The following is a 19,766-nucleotide window of genomic DNA, read 5'->3' as shown; positions in this document are numbered from 1 at the left end:
CGACCACCAGCAAATTATCATGGCAGTGAATGCTAAATTTTCAGGCAGCATCCATGATGCTCACATCCTGCGTGAGAGCACTGTATCTGACTTGTTTACCAATTGGCCACAAGGTCAATGCTGGATGCTTGGTGACAAAGGATATGGCCTCGCCACCTGGCTGATGACCCCTCTGCGTGACACCCACACCGAAGCCGAGAAGCGATACAACGAGAGCCACAGATCCACTCACAATATCGTCAAGAAAACCGCTGGAATGCTTAAGCAGCACTTTAGAAGCCTGCACCACTCAGGAGGCGAGCTACAATACCACCCTGAGCAGGTAGCTCAATTCGTGATGGTGTGCTTCATGCTGCACAACTTGGCTATCAGGAGGGGACAAGAATTGCCAGAAGGGTCTGACGGTCCACCTCAGGAGAGAGAGGAAGAGGAGGACGAGGAGGTGGACGCTGACATCGGCCCAGACAATCAGGCTGACGCTGAAGCCATGCCCCCGCCCCCTTGTAGACCGCAGGAAAGGGCCCGTGGTGGCATCATAGCTGCATAAATGAGCGCTTTGCTTGAAAGAATGTTGGTGGTACTTACAAGGCTGACACACTGCTGGGTGTGCAGGTCATACATTAATGGTGTGCATCATCTTGGTGACAGTTAAAGTTTAAGTTAAGTGTAATTATACCCTTTCATGTTAAGGAAACACCAGTGTGTAACGATGCAGCTATCTGAGCCAATGTGCAACAAGGTTATGTTAAATACAAAACATTTAATCCGACCATTTGTCTGAAATCATAAGTATATCTGTAAAAACCACCCCACCCCACCCCTGCCTCAGCCCACAACAAATTTATCACATTTACATCATTACAATGATCCCCATTTCCCACAATACAGAACGCAAATGCAAACCAACAAGGTAGCCCCCTCGCCCCTTGCCCCGATCCTCCCACCAAAATAGCAGCAGCAACCTAACAATATGCCTCAGACAACACCTGTGGCCATGCAACTCACTTTCCTTTCCCCCCCACACTGCTTCTCCTCCCCACCTCGACCCCTTCCCCTTCCCCTCCTGACTCCTAGCCGCCTGGCCGAGCAGCTCCTCGGGCGATGCTTCATTGCAGGCGGGGGGGGCGGTGGGTGATGACGGCAGAACCCTTGCTTGGACGGATACGGGAGAGGAAGGTCCCAAGTTGGGAATGTGCTTTAAGCCAGAAGCAAGATGTTGCTCCTAGTTCTCATGTGTCGTTGGCAATGGGGGTGCGGCACCTTGGGGTCCAATGCCACACTCCGGGACCACTGCAAGCCCTCTGCCACCAGTGTTCCTGGCTACCAGCTCCAGGGTCTCCTCCATCCCTTCCATGTTATATATTATTTGTTGAACAAATAATATATAACGTTCTTGGTGCTTAGTAGGCTTTTTGCTACTGGTGAATCTCCCTCGTGCTTCCCACAACAGCCAAACAAGCACCCACCACACCCACACACACTTTCAGTCCCTCTCTGCTCCCTCTTTCTCTGTCTCCTCTTCTGCGCATGTAATGACCCCTGACTTCCTGAATCGTGGGAAATGAGTGTTGCCATGCTGTTGCTAAGGACGGCGACACTTTACGGCAGAAGGTCAGAGAGATTTAATGCTAACGCCCATTTCATATCACTCGTGGTAATGCCCAATTTTAAAAATGGAGACTAGGGTCTTTGAAAATGGGCGATAAGCCGGCGATCTGAAAACCCATTTTTACTGCCCGCACCAGAAATAACGCCCATTTTTGGGTGATCTGCACAAAAGTGTAAAATCTAGCCCTCAGTGATATTCCTATGTGGTCAGAAAATTCCACTTTCAGATATTGGTACTACAATTCTGAAAATAACATTTTGAATCACTTGATTAGGTTGGGCTTGCAGCTGAGCTACCAGCTTTATGGATTTGAAGATTACACATGGAAATGTCATGTGTTGTTGTATCATCTCAGTGCCCACCAAACTTTGTTGCTCATTTTGATCTTCTGCAGTGTCTAGTCTTCCTCACGAGAAGGTGACTTGGAACTGCTACGCCCTGGGTAGCCCTCTACTGGCTGAGTATGGAGCAATAACTAGCTGCTAGGTTTTAGTAAAACGATTCAGATCAGCTCGCCAGCTCATTTCAGTTTAATGGAGCCACTCATGCATGCCTGAATAGATGAGGAATTTTAGTCCCCATTCTATTATAGGCCTGATGCTGCTCCTGGCATGCAATTCTACACTCTGCATTGAACCAGGGCTGATTCCTCAGGTGGAGGAGTGAGAAATGTGCTGGGCTATGAGGTTACTGATTCAGATGGTATACAATTCTGCTGCTGCTGATGTCCCCCAGCTCCTCATGCAAGCCCTGTTTTGGGCAGTTAAAGCCCTTACTATGTCCCACATAGCATGGTGTAGTGCAACACTGCATGATGGAGGGTGCCCACATTGTGGAGATGAGAATATGGCCAAGAAATTGGTTCATGCCGTCCGTCTGGCACACACTGGGCACAGCGAACGATCCCTGAGCCAGAAAGGGTAAGCTGAAGTTACACCCGATATTGGGTCTTGGGCCTCATTTAAATGAGACCGGCTAGCTGTGGACACATGCTGGTCGTCCCCAGGCAGTTTGCCAGCACATTGGCATTGGGTTTTGGGCCACTGCATTGGCAACAGTGGCACTCACATAACCCTGAGAGGGGCTAATCAATCGGAGGTAGGGGGAGGTGAAGGTGATCAGGAGTGAATGGGGGAGGTGATCAGGAGGCAGCTGAGCAGGAGCTTAGCAATGGTATTCCGCTTCCACATTTAGGTAAGTATTTTTTTAACAAACGTACTTTATTGGTGGCAACCCCCAGTGGTCCCTTTAAGGACTGTGGGTTAGGCCGCATGTAGACCACTTTTTTCTGAACACAGCTGGCCCAGCTTCTTCGGCAGCCCCTCTAAAACCTGTGACCTCCACCACCTAGAAGGACAAAGGCAGCAGGTGCATGGAAACACCATCATCTTCAGGTTCCTCTATAAATCACACACCATCTTGCTTTGACATATATTGCCATTTGTTTGTCACTTAAATAAAATCCTGGAACTCTCCACCTAATAGAACTGGACTTCACCACAACTACTGCAGTGGTTCAAAGAGAAGGCCCTCTACCACCTTCTCAAGGCAACTAAGGATGGGCAATAAATACAGCCCTGTCAGCAACCACCCCATTCCGAGAATGAAAAAAACATTGAATATTAGGTTGAGATTACCTGAGTCTTATTGCAGATCCAGTTTCTCTGATTGTTCTGTTTTTTGATGGTTGGTTTCAGAAAGAAACACTTCATTTATATAGTGCCTTTCATGACCAATGGATGTCCCAAAGCGCTTTACAGCCAATTAATTACTTTTTGAAGTCTACTCACTATTGTAATTTCTAACTACGTGGCTTGCTTCACTTCCGAGAGCATTTAGAGTTGTGTAGGCTTGACTGAGTAGGAGTGACAAGATACCTTCCCTAAATGACACTCTAAGTTACCAGATTTATAGAATTTAATTTCACTAATTTACATTGTGGGAATTAAACTCACAACCTCCATGAGGCTGGTGCAATATCGTGACCACTAGGCTACCATACCCAGGTCTCTGTGAGGCAGAAAATGTCATGGTTATTTCTATCAGGTTCCATAGATTCTGCAAATTTCTAGCTGCAGAGATGAAGGGAGCACTTGGAATATAAAGTACTGTCCCTCAACTTTTCTTCCCTTTTCATTTCAACTGTGCCAACTAAATGGAAAGAATTATTTCTCGGCACAGAAACTTAAACATCTATAACTGAAAGCTATTGAAGACATTGGTGCATTGTAGTCAAGGAACAATACATTTCTCTAAGATTGCAAGAATATACGAGACCCACAGGACGTGCATGACAACTTCCATTGAGTGGCCAGACAACAAACTTGAGTTCAGCAAAAAGATGATCCAAAGTTCAGGGCCTGGATACACCCAAGGAAGAAAAAAAACTGACGTGAGCGGAATTGGTTTTGCCTTCTCTTCATCCCAATGTTGGGACAGCAGCATGGCATTATGATTGAGATTGAAGGGCGAAGGAGGAGATTTCTGCCAGCAGTAAGATCCTAGTGTATTTAAGGAAAGAAGGAAAGAGAAAACATTTGACTAAGTCCATGTGGGCAGGAGAGGTCAATGGAAAGGAAAATCAGGCAGGGTGTATTATGGGCAGCCGATCCAATATTGGCCGTTTTACGCCATCGCTGAAAGTTAAAATGATCCCGTTCAGCCTTCCTCCTTACTGTGCCAGAATATCACTGAGCAGACCTCCTAAAGGTCACGCTGTGGGGAATGTTGAGACTTGGATTTGACAATCCAACCTCAGAGTAGTTACTATTCAGAATATCTCTTTTGAGCAATCTTCCCAAAGCTCCTCAGATAGTAAACTGGAATTGCTGTAAATAAATGAAATGTAAATTAAATCAGTGAATTTTACTAAGTCAACAGTTGGCTACTTTGAAAAAAATAGTTAATAATTTCAAATATAAAGTCATGCAATATTACTATTGAGTCATTTTAGCACTTTAATACATTATACTATTTGCAAATTTGCTTCTATTTATACATATCACCATAAAAACTAATATAATGAATGTAACTTCATTGAACTTTGTCACTGTAGAATCAGATTTTGTTTAAATTAATCGTAACAATTTTTGTAACAGTTGTCCACGTGGTTGTTTGAAATTAAAAGTTTTATATTGATTACTTCCTAGTTTTGTGAAAATGTTTTATTCATATCTTATCAGAAAATTGAAAATGAAGTTACATCTCTCCTGCCTGCCACCCTACCACAGACCTTCCCTTTTGGTCTTTCTGCCCCTCCCCCTTTCAGTGCTTAAGAATGTGTTCTTTTCGAACATTCGCCAGTTCTGACGGAGGGTCGTTGACCCAAAACGTTAACTCTGCTTTTCTCTCCACAGATGCTGCCTGACCCGCTGAGATTTGCAACATTCTCTGTTTTTATTTCAGATTCCAGCATCTGCAGTATTTTGCTTTTGTGTTACATCTATCTTCATTTTTTTACAGGTTGAAATGTATTTCTGATTATAATTCTGACTGTAGGTTATAGATTTTAACAGCTTCTAGAAATGTCTGATCCATGTGTCCCTCTTTAAACCTGTCGATCTTACCTTAATTTGCAACTTATCATGGCATATAATCTTCATTTTTATCAATGTTTAACAAATATGATTAATAAACATGTCACAAGCATATTTTACAATTACATTCCTTTCTAGCTAATATTAATATTGAATTATGTTGTAAAATCAAAGTACAGCAGTGTGTAGCATTAATATGCATGAATGTATGTATTCATTACTGGGGAACAAAGTTGAAAATGTATTTTTATTATGTATAATATTTTAATGAACAAAATTCTCATACTGTGCAATTTTTATACCATATTTCATTTGGTCTAAATTCTGCAAACAATTTGTCGTCATTGTGGATGACTGAGTTGAATCTGAAGTGAAATGGATCTATTGTCTGATACGTGACTGAAATAACTGATTTTCTAACTGTGTGGAAAACTTTTTGCACCCAGTTACAGGGCTCAATTTTCCCCAAACCTTTTTTTTTGGCGTACTTGAAGCTACGCCTGTTTTTTGGGGGCCCAAGTGCTTCAAAAATAATGTTCTAAGTTTCCCCGTTTGATGTCTTCATTTTGGCGCAGCCTAACCTGTCCTTTAGTTTTATGGGTGGAGCCTTGATCTCCTCCAACAAAATCAGGTTGCCATGGTAACCTGGGACACAATGCAGGCTGAGGCTGCAAAGTGAAACATACAGCCAGCTCGCAACACATTAAAATACATTGCAGCACCTTAAAAACACATTAAAATATATTGCAGCAACTTAAAAACACATTAAAATACATTTCAGCAACTTACCTCCAATTATTAAAGTGTCACCCCACCCCCACCCCCACCCGATACTGATACCGATTCCCGTCCCATCCCAGGCCAAAGGGTCGCCCAGTCTGCTCCCCCACCTGCCCCTGGCCCCGAGTGCCTTGCCAGTCTGCTTCCCCTGCCCGCCCCTCGTCCCGAGTGGCTTGCCGGTCCACTCCCCTGCCCCTAGCCCTGGCCAAGTGGCCTCCTGGTCTGTTCCCCTGCCCGCCCCTAGCCCCGAGTGGCACCCTGGTCCGCTGCCCCCACCCGCCCCTAGCTCCGAGTGACTTGCCGGTCTGCTTCCCCGTCCCTATCCCAGGCCGAATGGCCTCTTCCTTCCTTGTCCCTGCACCTAACTATACCCGAAAGGCTTCCCCACCCCGCTCTCTCCCCCTCTCTCTTAGCTCCTACTGCTGCTGTCTGGGCATCTGCTGCACTTACCTGCACCGATGTCCTTACCTGCGCCGATTTCTTTAACTCTCCAGAAAGTTTTTCTGCAGAGGTCACATACACTGGCCTAAGAAGAACTGGAGTAACTCTCAGCTGGCCAAACTTGCCTAAATGCGCGGGTGGCATGTTACACCCCCTTTAGCTGAAAAAAAAACGTACCTAAAAGAATCTTAACAAACTGAGTTAACTAACTGATGAAAATTGATCGGGGAAACTGTGTTTTTTTAACTTAGGCCAAGAAAAGCGGCCTGCTTCAAAACAATGACGCAAATCACTGGGGAAAATTGAGCCCACAGTATTAGGATGATGTGAGGAAAAGTGACAGTACATTCAAAACCCAGGTTTCAATCCGAATAAATGTTTAGTCTGGCAGACAATTTACCACTATTGGATGGCCCCTCTGTATTTTTTAATAGGTTTGTAATGTGTTATTGCCATTGACTGGTTTTGGCTGAGAGTTTTATACAACAATAACAATATATGGTATAAAAAGGCAATTATGAGAATCTAGGTGGATGAATGGAAAATTGCAAACACTATTAAAATGAAGGAGCTGCTGCAGGACACAGGAGGCTCACTCTCCATCACAGAGCGGTTCTGGAGACTGAAAGGGGGCTAAATTGCCCTGTGCTCCGTTTGGGGCGCACAATTTGAATTAAGTGAAGATTTAGCGCTCGGCGAGATGGGCTGCTAAATCTTGCTGAATTGGGTACGAAAGAGAAAACGTTGCGAGGCAGGAATGACCTCTGTGGGGCGCTGCTGGGGTGTTAGCGGGGCACGGAGCTGATGACATCAGCGTTACGCGGACATGCTACATCACACTGACGCATCACAGTGTCCCTCTCCTTTTAAAGGGGAGGTCTGCTGCGAACTCTGCAGCCGCATCCACTGCCCCACCAAGGAGGGTTTTGGCTGGACCAGCGGCCCGGCACCCAAGAGCCGGTGCCAGGCTGCATGTTGGAGGCCCCGCCAAACTAGTGGCCCCCATTGTGCAGTCGGCAGACAAAAAAAAGATGGCGGCTGTGGTGTAAGGCCTTTAAGGGTGGCTGGGGCACCCTAGCCATGACAGCTTCACACCCGCAAAGCTGTCATTGGCAACGCCCCATGCCAACCTTGCATCACGCGGGAGACTTTCCCCCGTGAGGCGCAAAGGGGTCGGGATGGGGCGATAAGAGTTCGGCGCACATGGTGATGACATCATCATTGGGTGCGCCCCTGCCCGGGGTGAAAAGTACGGGGCACAGCGCAAACCCGTTTTTGCCCACAGAATCCTGGGTGCAATTCATTGGTGGCACTCTGGCCGTCGTGCTTGGGCGATTAAAAAATGAATGCCTCATTAGCACCTCCGCACTAACGGGCCTTTCCCAAAGGGGCAATTTCACCCCCAAAATGTCAGATTTCTATCAGGCAGCAAATTTAAAGATTATTTATTTTTAATGGCAAAAGATATATTTCTGACTACATTTTTTTCATAGTACTCCCCTTAGAATGTTCTTCAATCTTATGGTTAGCTAAAACAATCACTATCACTAAAGAAGAAGTACTCAGTCAAATGAGTCAGCATGATTTTGTGAAAGGGAAATCATGTTTGACAAATTTGCTGGAGTTCTTTGAGGATGTAACGAGCAGGATGGATAAGGGAAAACCAGTGGATGTGGTGTATTTGGATTTCCAGAATGCATTCGATATGGTGCTACATAAGAGGTTACTGCATGAGATAAAAGTTCACGGGGTTGGGGGTAATATATTAGCATGGATAGAGAATTGGTTAACTAACAGAAAACAGTCAGAATAAATGGGTAGTTTTCCGTTGGAAAACAGTAACTAGTTAGGCGCCACAGGGATCGGTGCTGGGGCCTCAACTATTTACAATCTATATTAATGACTTGGATGAAGGGACCGAGTGTAATGGAGCCAAGTTTGCTGATGATACAAAGATGGGTGGGAAAGCAAGTTGTGAGGAGGATACAAAAAATCTGCAGAGGGATATAAACAGGCTAAGTGAGTGGGCAAAACTTTGGCAGATGAAGTATAATGTTGGAAAGTGTGAGGTTATTCACTTTGGCAGAAAAGATAAAAAAACAAATTATTATTTAAATGGAGAAAAATTGTAAGTTGCTGCAATGCAGAGGAACCTTGGGGTCCTTGTGCATGAAACACAAAAAATTAGTATGCAGTTACAGCAAGTAATCAGGAAGGCAAATGGAATGTTGGCCTTTATTGCAAGGGGGATGGAGCATAAAATCAGAGAAGTCCTGCTACAACTGTACAGGGTATTGGTGAGGCCACAACTAGAGTACTGCGTACAGTTTTGGTCTCCTTATTTAAGGAAGGATATACTTGCATTGGAGGCTGTTCAGAGAAGGTTCACTAGATTGATTCTGGAGATGAGGGGGTTGACTTATGAATATAGGTTGAGTAAGTTGGGCCTATACTCATTGGAGTTCAGAAGAATGAGAGGTGATCTTATCGAAACATATAAGATAACGAGGGGGCTCGACAAGATGGATGCAGAGAGGATATTTCCACTTCTGGGGGAATCTAGAACTACCACAACCTGCTGAACTCTGAGGAATGTTGTTGTATGGGATTTTTTTCGTCATGTGGTTTAATTCCCCTGCCTTTTCATTAAGGAGAACATTCTGAGGAGTGACGGGATGTGTCCATAAATGGCATGCAATTTTTCCAGGATGAAACAGAAAATTATTATTTTTCAAAATTGTTTTCTAGCAAATTGACACAATATCATCCGAGGTCCAGTGAATTCTTCACAGCACCTTCCCTACCTTCTGTAGGACTGCAATAATGTTGACAATCTTAGTCTCCTGCAGCAACCTTAGTGTGATCATGCAATATATATTGGAATTGATGTTCACTTTTGAAATTTTACACCACAAACAGTGTGCTGAAAATTCCAGTTGTTTCACATGTATGATTTACATCACCTTTGGAAACGTAAGTTCCTCAAAGGTAGCAGTTGTTTCAATTTACAACCCCCTCCCCGCCCCCCCCCCCCCAACACCTTCCAGTAATTAATACCCCAAACCCCTATTACCCTCTGCTGAAGGCAGTATGGTTCCAGAAGTGTTGACAATCTTCCTGTACCTCGTTCACCTATATGTTTAGAATGGTTATTGAAGTACAGATGTGGCTAAGCCCAATCCTGTGTTCACCCAATATCCACATATACACAATAGTGGTTACCTTCATGGCCAAGACAAGAGAAAAAGCCTGAAGAAAGCTGACGAAACAGACCTAACCCAGCCGTTAACGAAGGAGCAGTGCCTTCAATTATATAGAGGTGGATATACTCTTCTAAAAAAAAATAGCTGTGGATGTACTTTTACAAAATATATGTGTGACTACACACTTTGGTAAAATATCATGAATAAATACTTCTGAGAATCCAAAAATTGAAAGATAGAATCTCATCCTAAAAATAAATGAAAAATGGAAATGAGAGCCAAATTTGACAGGTTTTTTTTTTTTGCACCTTTTTAATACTAGTAAAAATTAAGCAAGGTTTTAATGCAATTTGTGCCTTGTAACCTATTTATAAAATGTTGACAGGTCCGCTAACACTAGCATGGGAACCAGGGCATTGTCGCATGACAGTATTTTTAGCCCAGAGGGTTCAACAAGCGACGGAGCAACGACACGAGTGACATCCCAGGAAAACATCCCAGGAAAAGTCCAAACCCTTCAGGTGAGATGACAGGTTGATACCAACACTGCTGGAAGAGGTTGGTGCATTCAGGCAGGTTGCGTAGATCTGACCTGAACCAACTCATGCAGTTGTTATTGCCTTTGCATATGTAATGATTGTCTCAAACCAACCCCAATTTGGGATGGTTCAGTGGCCATTTGCAGGAAATATTTTCAAATTCCCTCACTTTTAAGGAGTTAAGAAGTGCCTGAGATAATAGCATGGAGTGAAACAGCACTGTAAAGTGAGCATTTACTGCTAGACTGAGACTATCACCTCTAATCTAATAAATGCTGATTACTTTTACAAATTACACACGGTCAAGATTTGGCATGAATTAAGCACAGACTGATGGGGTGAAAGTCTCTGTGGCGACAATAAGGATTTTACACAAAGTATGTTTGAGTAGTCTCAACTTAATTTGTGGGGGCTGTTATGTTCAGAATAAATCCACAGGACTGTATTACAAGCTCAAACTGTTGTGACCTTGGTCTCTTTATTCAGACTCCACAGTGGGGAAGCAGCATGGTGAATCACCTTTTATACCTGCTTGCCCCAGGGTGCACAGGTGACCCTTAGGTCTCCCACAGGTGTGCCCCCTAGTGGCAAGTCTTACATTTTGGTAAGGTTTACATACATACATAACAGGGGCAGGACTCCAGCACAGGGATAACAGGTTTCCATCCCACATGTCTACACGGACTTTGAACCCAAGCCCCAGAGCTGAAGAATGGTGTGCTGATCCATTGCACTACCCAATCACCCACAAAGCAAAATATTGCATGCTCCACAATTTTCCATCTGTGCATTACAGAAATTCTTGTGCTTCAAGCATTTTAATGACTCTATAACATTTTGGCGACTATATCCCATAAAGTTCTTATTTTATGTATGTACTCCAATATAAATGTGAGGTCAGTGTGAGGTCATTTCCAACCTACCCTACCGCTGGAGTGTAAGGTTGTGGGTTAGCCACCCATTATAGACAGCGCGCAATTGATCTAAATGGAAAGGTGGTTTCTATAACAGGTGCCAACCCACAAAGCCCGTTACACGCTCCAGCATTAAGTAGAAAATTACAATCTGTATCTCAATCAAATGCATAAACATTTATGATTCATTCTTTGTCATTGGTATCTTATGTATCATTCCAACGTATATCAGAGATGTGCTGGCGATGTGTGACTCTTGGTCTGGCAGCATCTCCAGCTTCCTCCCTGTGGATGGTGTAGCTATCCAAAGGGGGCCTCGCAGGCTCCTCTTCGTCGTCCTCCTCCTCCTGCGGTGGGCATGCAATCCCCACTGGCAATGCCTGGCTCCTCATGATGGCCTAGTTGTGTAAGATGCAGCACACCACAATGAATTCGGATACCTGTTGAGGAAGTATTGAAGGCTGCCTCCAAAGCGCTCCAGGCATCGGTCTGCCTGTAGGAGCTGACATATCTCTGTCAACACTTCCTTTCGGAAGTGCAGCCTTCTCATACACTGCTAATCAGAGAGCTGGAGGTATGAGCGTTGGTGCCTGTAAACCGTGGGGGGTAAGCCCGCCTCCCCAGACGTCCTTGGCCTCTCCTCATCCGTGGGCCGACATGACCAGGAACCTTCCTTCTAGCTTAATACCACCTGGCAATAGCAACCAGCATGATACACTGGCGAACTAGTAATGGCTGTTAAAACTGTCGTTTGCGAGTCGGAGCTTTACGCAGCGTGATGTGCGCAACTGTTGCAGTCAATGTGACCTGCGATGTAGGATCCTCATCCCTCCATTAAAAATGCTGCCAATACCGCATGCTGCACCCAGGGAACACCTGGTTTTTCAGATGTTTCCTGGGACGAGCGTAAAATGAGGCGTTAGGGCCGAATGTTGCACTAGTGAAGCATTGCATGCTGATTGATGTCATGATCTCAGTGAAACTAGATGTTGGGTTGTAAATTTTTGCGCCGTCGTAAACCATGAGCCGAATTTGACAGCTGGGCAGTAAAAGCTGGATGCCCGCCGTTATGCCTAGAAACCCTCCAGGGCGCAAACAGGTGCAACCGAGCCAAAAATTCAGCCCCATGAGACTAACACCACTTAGCTAGGTCATTAGCACTTGATTTAGCACTCCAATCCTTTCTTTGAACAATGAGACTTTGCATGCAGCATGATTCATTAGCGCCTGGCGTTGAATCTCAAACTGTTCTGAAGTTTCCGCCCATTCCCGGGCTATAGTGAAAATCTCCCCCTTTCATTCAGGAGTCTTCTATTCTGGAAAACCTTTCTTCCATATATAACCTCGTGTGTGCTTCTCCAATCTTTCCAAGAGCAGTCTGAGAAACACTAGATGCAATTGTTAAGCTGCTTTATTTACAGCGCCAGTGCAACCTTCAGTTGCCTGAGGAAGGGAGTGTTCGAGGATCAGGCCCTCAAATCTGGCACCAAATTATGACCTACAGGGCTGTAGTGATACCCGCTCTCCTGTATGGCTCAGAGACGTGGACCATACACAGTAGACACCTCAAATCGCTGGAGAAATACCACCAACAATGTCTCAGCAAGATCCTGCAAATCCCCAGGGGGGATAGACGCACCAACGTCAGTGTTCTCGATCAGGCCAACATCCCAAGCATCGAAGCACTGACCACACTTGACCAGCTCTGTTGGGCGGGCCACATTGTTCGTATGCCCGACACAAGGCTCCCAAAACAAACGCCCTACTCGGAACTCCTACACGGCAAGTGAGCCCTAGGTGGGCAGAGGAAACGTTTCAAGGACACCCTCAAAGCCTTTTTGATAAAGTGCAACATCCCCATCGACACCTGGGAATCCCTGGCCAACGACTGCCCCAAGTGGAGGAAGAGCATCCGGGAGAGCACTGAGCACCTCCAGTGTCGTCACCGGGAGCATGCAGAAAACAAGCGCAGGCAGCAGAAGGAGCGTGCGGCAAACCAGACTCCCCGCCACTCTTTCCTTCAACGACTGTCTGTCCCACCTGTGACAGAGACTGTAATTCCCATATTGGACTGTTCAGTCACCTGAGAACTCACTTTTAGAGTGGAAGCAAATCTTCCTCGATTTTGAGAGACTGCCTATGATGATGATATTTACAGACATTGGGCTCACTTTCACCAGTGATTTGTGCCGGGTTTTTGAAGTAAGTTTAAAAAATGTAAGTTTCCGCCAGCATAATTCCGTTAGTTATGATTTTTTTAGGGCCGTTTTTTTGCGTCATTGCTTAATCTGATGTCTGCGCCAGTTTTTGACAATTATGGAAGTTTGCCACCCCCAAAAAATTCTCCTAGATTAGCGTATGTGATCACTCCCAAAAAACCTTCTAGTGAGTTAAGAAGAAGCAGCGCACATTGAAAAATTTGCGCAGAAAGACGCCATTGTTTTTCAGCCAGCGAAGTTTTGGAGAGAGTCAAGAGGACGTAAATATGCATAATAAAGATTTTTTTTTACCTTAAAACGCAGTAAATGGAAGTTTGATGGAATTCTGTAAGTTTTCATATTTTCTCAACACGCCACCACCGAACATCTGCAAACAGGACTGGAGGGTCGGAGTGTCGGCTGGCAGAATCGGTCCCGTGCCCGGACACGGGCTCAGGGCTCGGCTGCAAAAGAAGCCTGGCGGGGGAGGTGGGGAGCTGTGGAAGACGATCAGAAGGCATCAGAAGCCTGCCCTACCCATCAAATCAAGCCAGGGTGGGTGGGAGTCTGTGGAAGGTGATCGGAAGGCATCACAAGACTGCACTACGCATCATATGGCGGCCGGGAGGTTGGTGGGGGGGGTGGGGGAGTTCCCGATCACTGTGCCTGCTCAAACCTGGGTGTGGCCCATACAGACCTGTGGGGAGAGAGAACAAAGAACCTTGCCCTGCCTGCCTCCCGTTTTGAGCTTCTTGCAAAGGTAAAATTTAAGCATGGGGGTAATACTGACAGTGCCATGCCTTGTGAAGGCCTTTTGCATGATGGTGCTGCGGAGGAGACAAGTGATTTGACGTCATCGCATGAGGAACCTCAGAGCCCATAGGGTGATGGGCAGAAGGTCTTACCCATGTCGGGTATATTGAAACAGGCATTCGTACCTGCACCTGAATGATGCAGATTGTTATGTCTGTACTGTACTTATGAATGACTCCACGAGGCAATGTGTTGTACTCAAACTGTAGTGACCTTGCTCCTTTATTCCAAACTCCAGTGTGTGGCAGCCGCATGGTGGCTCCCCTTTTATACAGCCCCTTCCACCAGGACTGGAAACCCCGGTCTCCACCAGTTGCACATTCTAGTGGTGCCAGCACATATATACACAGTGTAAACCATATTGATAGTACATCAGGTAAACAAGTCTCCATCTTATGCAACTATACAGTGACTACACAGAGAGTATATCTGTAGTCTGCATATATAACATCACTCTCCCCCAAGTCCTTTGTGCCAATTACCTTTGCACTATGTGCTCTGGCTTAGCTCTCCCCAGACTTAAGTGCCAATAGCCCTTGCACCTTGGCTGTGCTTTGGCTTGGCTCTCTCCCTGTTAACCCCCAAGTTCTTTTGCCACAACGTTGGGTAGTGATTACCAGTTTGGATGGTTCGATGATGCAGTGGAGGTTCCAGTGAGTTCTGGGTGTGATCCATTTGTTTGTCCATGGCTAGATACACCCACTTCCCCTGCCCCCCAGCGAGTTCATGCAGCTGGCCTGTTACATTAACATGCAGGATCAGACACAGTGCAAGTGCAAAGAAAGGAAGAAAAAAAACTTTTTTTTACAGTTTGTATCATGACACCTTGGCTCAGTGACTTACATTCATTACGTTTTACGGTAATGTGCCAGGTTTGGGTAGATTGCATTCATTGTTCAGTCATGGTCAGTACTGAGGTAGCAGTACAGGTATGCGAGGACGCTAGTTCCAGAGCAACCGGACGGGGTCCTAGTCATCTGATGACAGCGCTGTGCCCCCTGCTAGCGGTGTGGGCTTGGTTCATCACCCGGGTGGTGGGCAACGGCGGCTGACTGCGCGTATTGGCGCCATTTTCGTTGCCAGGTCTGTGGCGAATAGTGCCATTGGGTGCCTGCAACGTGGGATAGACATGGAGCAGGGTATCAGGATCAGTGCCTTCACCCTCCTGAGGTCGCTCGCTTGCTACTTTTGGGGATACTCTATTCCCGACATCTCGCAACAACATTTTGTTCTTTACATTCTTAATCGGTTCGCTACATTGATTGCCATGCATACGATGTCTCTTTAAGTTCAGTTGGTTGAGGTCTCCTTTAAGAGAACCCTGCCATGCCACGCTGCACCTCACTGCAGTAGGGACGCCATCTTGCCTCAGTCCTCAAGGTCGACTGCCTTGATCCTTCTCTCCTGTGATTCTGCCACAAAAGCTGGAAGAGTGCCTGTGAATTCAATCTTCCTCCCCAGGAATCCTGCCACTGGAGCGGGGAAGGTACTTTTAGGTTGTTCCTGTTGGATCAGTGCCACGCAGTCGTGATGGACAGTCTGTGTCTCAGGTGCTGCGCTGGTCTGTTCTCTGGTGCCTGGCCCAAGCGAAGGTGAGGTTTTGCTCTGCTTTTGAGCATGGGGGACATCGATTGCTGGAGTGAAGAGGTCTTCCCATTTCCACTGGATCTTCCCCATCCACCTTTTTCCGAGTAGCGTTGGACTATCACCTGCAACAATCCACAGAGGTAACTTGTGCACCACGCCATTATGGATTACACTTACATCCGCACTACCAAGGACTAGGATCAGCTTGGCTCATTTTTCATTCCATAGCCTCTCAAAGGCATCCTGGCTCATCACTGACTGGCTCGCTCCCATGTCCACTTCCATAAAGACTGGAACACCATTTATCTCAATTTCCATCTTCACTGGAGGACAATCGGTGGTGCAGGTATACACTCCATACACTTCTTCTTGCGGCTGAGTGCCTTTCTGGCCAAATCATCATACTCCCCACTGGATTCAAAGTCATCTACCGACTCCTCTGCTAGATGGTGAGTCGTATTTCTTTTACACATACGCTGGAGGTGGCCCTTCATGTTACAGGCTTTGCATACATACTCAGCAAACCGACACTGGTGAGCCCTATGGTTTCCTCCGCAACGCCAGCATGGTGCTACTCGATTAGCACCCCTCGGCGGACTCTGAGTTCTGGAACACTGAGGTCTGTGCTCTCTGCCCTGGGCAGAGCCACGTTCTGCAGTCTTGCCTGTGAAAGGCACCATGTTGTGTACAGTACTTGCTGGGTTTGAGTCCACAGGATGAATAATTTGCTCGGTGCTGCAAGTCGAGGTCATGAACGCCTGACTGATGCTGATGGCCTTCTGCAGGTTGATTGTGGTGACGGCAAATAATAGCTTGTGAAGGAGGCCCTCGTGGCCAATTCCTATAACGAAGATGTCTTGCAATGCTTCGTTGAGCTGTGTGCCAAAATCACACGGTGCCGCAAGTCTCCTGAGGTTGGCAGCATATTTTGCAATCTCCTGGCCCCCAGTTTTGCGGTGAGTGCAGAATCTGTGCCTGGCCGTGAGGATGCTCTGTTTTGGTTTTAGTTGGTCGCGAATTAGTTCAGTCAGCTCATCATATGTCTTATCCTTGGCCTTCATGAGTGCCAGCAAGTCCCTGACGAGGCGGTAGACCTCGGGCCCACAACTGGTCAGCAGTATAGCCTTGCGTTTCTCCGCCAATGTGTCCATCTCCTCTGCAAGGTCGTTTGCCACGAGATATTGCTCGAGTCTTTCCGTGAAGGCATCCCAATCATCACCCTCTGCAAAGTCTTTTAACGTGCCAAAGGTAGCCATAGTCACGTGAAAGTCCGCATTCTCGTTGCCAGTTGTTATGTCTGTACTGTACTTATGAATGACTCCACGAGGCAATGTGTTGTACTCAAACTGTAGCGACCTTGGTCCTTTATTCCAAGCTGCAGAGTGAGCCAGCCACATGGTGGCTCCCCTTTTATACAGCCCCTGCCATCAGGGCAGGAAACCCCAGTCTCCACCAGTTGCACCCTCTAGTGGTGCCAGCATGTATATACACAGTGGAAACCTTATTGATAGTACATCAGGTAAACAAGTCTCCATCTTATGCAACTATATAGTGACTACACAGAGAATATATCTGTAGTCTGCATGTATAACAGAGACTGTGTCCGAAGGCTGCGTTTTTGCAAAGAAGTTGTAACTGAGATCTGTGAGTTGGCACAAACAGATCTGAAACCTAGAAGTGTCAGGAGGACTGCTTTGTCAGTTGAAGTGAAGGTTACAGCTGCACTTTAATTTTATGCATCCGGATCGTTCCAAGCTACAACTGGGGACGTGTGCGCTATTTCTCAACATGCAACATATGTCTGCATTCGGCAGGTGACTGCTGCACTATATGCCCGGAGGAATGACTACATAAAGTTCCCTATGACCACCCAGGCAATGCGTGACAGGGCAGTGAGCTTCTCCAGGATTCCCATCTTCTCAAAAGTACAGGGCTGCTTTGATTGTACCTACATCGCCTTGCGAGCACCTTTAGAGGATTCTGAGATGTACAGGAACATGTGTGACAACATGCAGTGCATCATGTCAGTTGATGCAAGATATCCTGAGAGCAGCCATGATGCGTTCATCCTACACGAGAGCATTATATCTGTCATGTTTTAGCAGCAGCGCTCCCAAGGCCTCGTGAGAGTGTTCGAAGATCAGGCCCTCAAACCTGGCACCAAGCTTATGGTCTCCAGGGCTGTCGTGATACCCGCCCTCCTGTATGGCACAGAGACGTGGACCATATACAGTAGACACCTCAAATCGCTGGAGAAATACCACCAACTATGCCTCCGCAAGATCCTGCAAATGCCCTGGGAGGGCAAAAGCACCAACATTAGTGTTCTCGATCAGGCCAACATCCCCAGCATCGAAGCACTGACCACACTCGACCAGCTCCATTGGGCGAGCAACATTGTCCTCATGCCCGACACAAGACTCCCAAAACAAGCGCTCTACTCAGAACTCTTAAACAGCAAGCGAGCCCAGGTGAACAGAGGAAACGTTTCAAGGACCCCTCAAAGCCTCTTTGATAAAGTGCAACATTGACACCGACACCTGGGAGTCCCTGGCCAAAGACCGCCCTAAATGGAAGAAGAGTATCTGGGAGGGTGCTGAGCAACTCGAGTCTCGTTGCCGAGAGCATGCAGAAAACAAGCTCAGGCAGCGGAAGGAGCGTGTGGCAAACGAGACTCCCCACCCACCCTTTCCTCCAACGACTGTCGGTCCCACCTGCGACAGAGACTGTAATTCCCGAATTGGACTGTTCATTCACCTAAGAACTCACTTTTGGAGTGCAAGCAAACCTTCCTTGATTTCGAGGGACTGTCTATGATGATGATGAATGGATGAAATGTTTCATACAGGGTGCAGTGAGATGTTGGCTTGGTTGCTGTGCCAGAGAGGTTGGGTTGGTTCTTGGATAGAAACAGAATAGGAATATTCTGGTTCATTCTGGTTCATTCTCGAGTTGGCAATTAGTAACTAGTGGGGTGCCGCAGGGATCAGTGCTGGGACCCCAATTATTTACAATCTTTATTACCGACTTGGAAGAAAGGACTGAGTGTAACGTAGCCAAGTTTGCTGACGATACAAAAATGGGAGGAAAGGCAATGTGTGAGGAGGACACAAAAAATCTGCAAAAGGACATAGACAGGCTAAGTGAGTGGGCAAAAATTTGGCAGATGGAGTATAATGGAAATGTGAGGTCATGCACTTTGGCAGAAAAAAAAATCAAAGAACAAGTTATTATTTAAATGGAGAAAATTTGCAAAGTGCTGCAGTACAGAGGGACCTGAGGGTCTTGGTGCATGAAACACAAAAAGTTAGTATGCAGGTACAGCAAGTGATCAGGAAGGCCAATAGGTTGGGCCTCTACTCATTGGAATTCAGAAGAATGAGAGGTGATCTTAACGAAACGTATAAGATTATGAGGGGTCTTGACAAGGTGGATGCAGAGAGGATGTTTCCACTGATAGGGGAGACTAGAACTAGGGGGCATAATCTTAGAATAAGGGACTGCCCATTTAAAATTGAAGAGGAGGAATTTCTTCTCTCAGAGGGTTGTAAATCTATGGAATTCGCTGCCTCAAAGAGCTGTGGAAGCCGGGACATTGAATAAGTTTAAGACAGAGATAGACAGTTTCTTAACCGAAAAGGGATTAAGAGGCCATGGGGAGCGGGCAGGGAAGTGGACCTGAGTCCATGATCAGATCAGCCATGATCCTATTAAATCACGGAGCTGGCTCGAGGGGCCGTATGGCCTACTCCTCCTATTTCTTATGTTCTTATGAATATACGTTGGCATGCTGGCTGCAAGGCACCTCTGCAAACAGTATTTACATATATTTACATATATGGTGGTTTCCTGGAGTGCATGCTTGTGAGTTTTTAAGTCAGCAACTGAATGGATAAATACTAACTAAAGAAGAAAAAGAAAAACTTAGATTTACATTGCGCCTTTCACAACCTCAGGATGCCACAAAGCACTTTACAGCCAATGAAGTTGTAAGGACGGTAATAGCCCTCATTTTTCCTGCTTCAATATGGCCCATTGTTCAATGTTTTTCAGCCCCAGGATGGTCAGCCTGTTCTAAAATATTTAATATTATAGTGCCATACTCCATTGGATTGTGTTCCTGTCTGTTGTGAGCCTCCTTGTCCT

The 19,766-nt window shown here is 46.1% G+C and overlaps 1 protein-coding gene across 1 annotated transcript in view; it reads left to right on the top strand.

Annotated features, from left to right (window-relative positions):
- cracd (capping protein inhibiting regulator of actin dynamics) overlaps nt 1–19,766 on the top strand; it is a 162,816-nt gene that overhangs the window by 6,765 nt on the left and 136,285 nt on the right. Inside the window, exon 3 of the mRNA XM_070860565.1 lies at nt 9,955–10,090. Coding sequence (XP_070716666.1) covers nt 9,955–10,090 — 136 coding nt within the window. The remainder of the gene's footprint in view (nt 1–9,954; nt 10,091–19,766) is intronic.

This window comes from Pristiophorus japonicus, chromosome 2 (genome assembly GCF_044704955.1).
Source record: "Pristiophorus japonicus isolate sPriJap1 chromosome 2, sPriJap1.hap1, whole genome shotgun sequence".
Classification (NCBI taxonomy): domain Eukaryota; kingdom Metazoa; phylum Chordata; class Chondrichthyes; family Pristiophoridae; genus Pristiophorus; species Pristiophorus japonicus.
Note: the sequence above shows the minus strand (reverse complement) of the source record. Positions and strands in the feature narration are given on the sequence as shown.